Source organism: Apium graveolens, chromosome 4, assembly GCF_009905375.1.
Source record: "Apium graveolens cultivar Ventura chromosome 4, ASM990537v1, whole genome shotgun sequence".
Classification (NCBI taxonomy): Eukaryota; Viridiplantae; Streptophyta; class Magnoliopsida; order Apiales; family Apiaceae; genus Apium; species Apium graveolens.
In genome coordinates this window covers 24,051,994-24,057,013 of record NC_133650.1, presented here as the reverse complement: position 1 = coordinate 24,057,013, position 5,020 = coordinate 24,051,994, and the positions used below count along the sequence as shown (strand labels likewise).

Genomic DNA, 5,020 nt, shown 5'->3' with positions numbered 1-5,020 from the left:
AAGTGGAGAACCACATGAAATGGGTACAAGTTGTTGATGGTGAGGCTGTTGATAGTGAGATTGTTGAAGGCTTGATTTCAATGTTAGATGAAACAAATCAGTTGGTTAAAAAATTTCGTTATGCCCGTGATCGGTTCAAAGAATAGCCCATTAGAGATTTAAAAATTAAATTGAAGGTTTCCCGCTCGGAGAGTGGGCGCGAGAATATTATTGGACCATTAGATAAGTTGCTTGCGTAATGGTTGGTGATATTGATACCACAGTTGGTGAAAGAGATATTATTGCAGAGAAGAAGCCAAATGAAAATGAGAGGGACATTATAATGGAGAAATCTGAAAAGAAGCTTGAACAGATATCATCTGTTCATCCATCACTAATGGCCTTACAATACCCAATACTATTTCCCTTTGGTGAGGATGGTTACCATGATGAAATTTCGTATGTTGATTCTGAGACACAAACCAAAAAGAAACGCAAGAGAATCACCATGAAAGAATACTACTCCTATCGATTACAGGTCCGAAAAAATGAAGGTATAAATAATACGTCCTCCCAACTGTATTGTATTTTTTGCTCAATAAATTTAATTATTTAACATCTACTTCTATTGGCCTGACAGGACTCCATGTTCGTCTAGCTGGCCGACTCTACCAACAATATGTAGTCGATGCCTTTTCCTGTATAGAGCAGGCCCGATTGTGGTGGTTGCGTACTCACCAGACAAATTTGAGGAGTGATTTGTATAGCACATTGGCAAAGAAAGTTGTTAATGGAGGGACTGATGCAACAAATGTTGGTAAAGGATTCGTACTGCCTGCTAATTTCCTTAGGTCTAAACGTTATATGCAGCAGAACTTTCAAGATGCTCTTGCAGTTTGCCGAGTTGTTGGTCATCCGGATATTTTCCTTACTATGACCTGTAATTCTCAATGGACAGAGATAAAAGAAATGATGAATTCTTTACCTGGATGTTCAGCTCGTGATTCTTTAGATATAATAGCCCATGTTTTCCATCTCAAACTTGAGCAGTTAATTGAAGATATAAAGACTAAATTTTTTTTTGGTAATTTCATAGGAGGTAAGAAAATGATTAGTAGTTTTGTAATGTTCCTTTTCTACATTGAATTATTCCATAACATTAATTTTTTCCTTCTAATTCTTTTTTTATGCAGTGATGTACATTATGGAGTTCAGAAGCGTGGTCTCCCACATGTGCATATGTTAAGCTAGATGGTGATTCAAAGAGAAACCTCACTGCCAATGTAGATAAGTATGTGACAGCTAAAATTCCAGATCCCATTATTGATCCAGTTGCTTACGATGCGGTAAGAAGCTTGATGATTCATGGTCCTTGTGGCCTGCGGAATACGAAATCACCTTGCATGAAGGATGGGAAGTGTACAAAACACTTTCCGAAAAAGTAAGTTAATATCTTCAACAAGTACAGTATATTAGATTCTGAAAGTTAAGTGTTACTAATTATCTAAAGTCAAATGCAGGTATTGTAGAGAGACATACTTTGATCAGCCTGGCTTTCCCATTTACAAGCGTCGGAATACTGGATTAAGTGTAATGAAAGGCAGTTGTGTACTTGATAATCAATGGGTGGTGCCTTATAATACATATTTATTGGTAAAATATAATTGCCACATGAATGTAGAGATCTATTGTCATGCAAGAAGTTTGAAGTACTTATTTAAATATTTCTTGAAAGGCCATGATCGTGCAACCGTTGAGATATCCAGTCAGAAGAGGGAGTCTGCCAACCAAGAGGAAAGTGTTGATGAGATTAATGCCTATTTTGATGGTCGGTACATATGCGCATCTGAAGCTGCTTACCGGATTTTTAGTTTTCCAATCCATCATCGTTCAATATATGTTTTAAGATTATCTTTTCACTTACTTGGGGAGAGGAGTTGTACCTTTATCGAGAAAGAAAACTTGGAAAAAGTTGTACGAAGAGAGCAGTATAAACAAAGCCAAGTTGAGGCTTTTTTTATCTGAATCAAAATGACATGTATTCTAGACAGTTTACATATGATGAAATTCCACATTATTATGTTTGGAATGAGACTGATAGGATATGGACCATGCGCAAGAAATGAAATCAAATTGGTAGATTGCTTTATACGCACCACAGTGCAGGAGAGTTATGGTACCTTCGTCTTTTGCTCTCAAACGTTCGTGGTCCTACTTCTTTTAATGCTTTGAAAACCATCAATGGTGTATGTTGCAGAACTTTTAAAGAGGCATGTAAATAATTAGGTTTACTCGATGATGATAATGAGTGGCAGTCAGTCCTGAAAGATTGTTCAAATGGTGGTTTCCCGGAACAAATAAGGCAGCTTTTTGTGCATATAATTGTTAATTATCAAGTTACAGACTTAAAAAAGTTATGGGAGCAGCACTGGAAACATATGGTTGATGATCTGTTGCGTAAAAGACAAGTCGTGATGACATCTACCTCTACTATTTTCTCTGACATGCAACTACAATATTATGCACTTGCTGGTAATTTATCATGCCTTTATAATTCATACCATTTCTACTTAATAAAGTTCTTATGCATTTATAATTATTTTTTTTAATTTTATAAAAAATTTGTACAAATCGATAAATTGCTGAAGTCTATTGGAAGATCATTAGCACAGTTCAAACAGCTTCCGCAGCCTCCCTCTATGTATCTACAAAGTGGTATTAATAATTTAGTGGTTGAAGAAACGAGTTATAATCTTGAAGAAATGAAACAGAACTTTGAGCAGTTGTTTGTTCATTGTAATGCTGAGCAACTAGAAGTGTATAACAATGTTCTACAATCGGTGTAGTCAAAAGCTGGAGGTGTTTATTTTGTGTATGGTAGTGGTGATTGTGGAAAAACTTTTGTTTGAAAGATGTTAATTTATAAGTTGCGGTCCCTGGGATTAATAGTACTACCCGTAGCCTCATCTGGCATTGCTGCTACACTCATGCCTGGAGGAAGAACATCACATTCCCGGTTTCGAATTCCTATTGTGCTTGATGACTATTCTTCTTGTGGAATTCGTCACGATTCTGACATTGGAGAACTTATCAAGCATAAAGATCTTATCATATGGGATGGAGCTCCTATGCAGCATCATTACGTATTTGAATATTTAGACCGTTCCCTACGAGATATTATGAAAGCTGTTGACCCTAAAAGATTCAGTATGCCGTTTGGAGGCATAATAGTAGTTCTTGGTGGTGATTTTCGTCATATCTTACCTGTCATTAACCAGGGCTCGCGCGGTGATGTAGTATCTGCTACAATAACCAGGTCTCTATTATGGTTAAATTCGAAGATTTTGTTGTTGTACCGTAACATGAGACTTAACCAGGCACAAGATACTTTTGAGGTTGAGGAATTGAGATTATTTGCTGAATGGGTTCTCAAAATTGGCAATGGAGAGGTTCAACAACATGATGATTTTTCAAAAGAATATGCAGAGGATGAAATTTTAATTCCTAGCCAATTTTGTGATCCTGAGTTGAAAAATACGGTTGACAACATGATCAAGTGGACTTACCCTAATTTCTTGGAACAGTACAAGAGCCAGGTGTATTTAAGTGAAAGAGCGATACTGACACCCACCAATCAGATTGTTACTCATCTGAATTCTGTGATTGTTGATATAATTCCAGGTGCAGAATTTACATATTACAGCGTGGACAAAGCGGAAGATTTTGGCGGAACTACAACTGAATTGAGCTTTATTTTTCCTCCTGAGTATCTAAATTCAATCAATGTTCCTGGGCTGCCACCTCATAAGCTTAAGTTGAAAGAAGGTGTTGCAGTTATGCTAATGTGCAATTTAAATCAAACTCTTGGTCTATGCAACGGAACAAGGATGATGATTACGCGTTGTTTGAAGCAATGTGTTGAATGTGAGGTAATATGTGGCGCATTTGTTGGTACAAAATATTTTATTCCAAGAATGAAACTTTGTCCAACCGATACAAAGCTTCCATTCAAGTTGAATCGTAAACAAATGCCGCTACAAATTTGATATTCAATGACTATCAACAAGTCCCAAGGGCAGTCCCTAGAGCGAGTTGGTTTGTATTTTCCTAATCCTGTTTTTACACATGGGCAATTCTATATTGCAATAAGTCATGTTTCCTCCCCTAAAGGTTTGAAGGTGTTCGTCGACTCAAAGAATAGCGACTCAACGGATGTTACAAAGAATGTTGTCTACAAAGAAATTTTTTATAACATTCCTGTATAGTACATCATTTAAGGTGTTGTGTTTCACCACTTTAATATAATTTCATTTTGTGAACCTGTATCAAACTTTATTTAATGCCATTACAGGTTCTGTACTATATTAATGATATTGATGAAGATTGGGTTTATACATTATTGATGTACTTACTAACCCACTTTAAAAAACAAAATAATTTTCAATTTTATTTACTCCCAGTATTCATTGCAGCAAAATATTTAGTCAGGCTATTTTCATGTGCCTCGCTCTATAAAGATGTGCCTTTTCACATTTGTGAAGTATTAGTACAGGTTACTAAAGAAGTTAGTAATATATAGTGTATTCTGCCTTATTGCCCATTTAGAAAAGATATTTTTTTATAGCAATCCCAAAACATGTCTATAGGATTGAAGCCCACATTTGACAAGCTACATCCAACTGTGTTACATTCATGCCCAATCCAAGTTCAGATATTCAGAAAATGGAAAGACCCAGTAACAGATGATGGAAGCAACACAGTGCTTAATGTCATTGCAATTGATGAACAAGTAAGTGATTTAACTTTAGAAATATCAAAATTTGGTAGACTAATAGGTTGACTAACTTTGCTGTATTATATTTTAGGCACAGTGTATGCATATATGTATCCCACCATCAACTGGCATTCCATTTTATGATATGCTTCAAACCGGAAAGATGTATGAACTAAGCAATTTCAGTGTTTCGCCGTACATGAACAAATACCGATGTGTAGCTTCTGATAATCATATATGATTTAACAAACACACAACTTTGAAGCT

The 5,020-nt window shown here is 36.0% G+C and overlaps 2 protein-coding genes across 2 annotated transcripts; both read left to right on the top strand.

Annotated features, from left to right (window-relative positions):
- Positions 1-238: 238 nt before the first annotated feature.
- LOC141718427 (uncharacterized) lies at positions 239-2,004 on the top strand. The gene is made up of 4 exons (XM_074520808.1): positions 239-533; positions 620-1,078; positions 1,195-1,420; positions 1,500-2,004. Exons 1-4 carry the CDS (start codon positions 239-241, stop codon positions 2,002-2,004), a joined length of 1,485 nt encoding a protein of 494 aa, XP_074376909.1.
- Positions 2,005-2,891: 887 nt separating this feature from the next.
- LOC141718425 (uncharacterized) lies at positions 2,892-4,025 on the top strand. The gene has a single exon (XM_074520804.1). The coding sequence runs from the start codon at positions 2,892-2,894 to the stop codon at positions 4,023-4,025; it is 1,134 nt and encodes a 377-aa protein (XP_074376905.1).
- Positions 4,026-5,020: the final 995 nt, after the last annotated feature.

Coding starts and splice junctions, on each gene's coding strand:
- LOC141718425 (XM_074520804.1), top strand. CDS start 2,892: ATGTTAATTTATAAGTTGCGGTCCCTGGGATTAATAGTACTACCCGTA.
- LOC141718427 (XM_074520808.1), top strand. CDS start 239: ATGGTTGGTGATATTGATACCACAGTTGGTGAAAGAGATATTATTGCA. Junction 534..619: donor ACAGGTCCGAAAAAATGAAG/GTATAAATAATA, acceptor TTGGCCTGACAG/GACTCCATGTTCGTCTAGCT. Junction 1,079..1,194: donor TTTTGGTAATTTCATAGGAG/GTAAGAAAATGA, acceptor TATGGAGTTCAG/AAGCGTGGTCTCCCACATGT.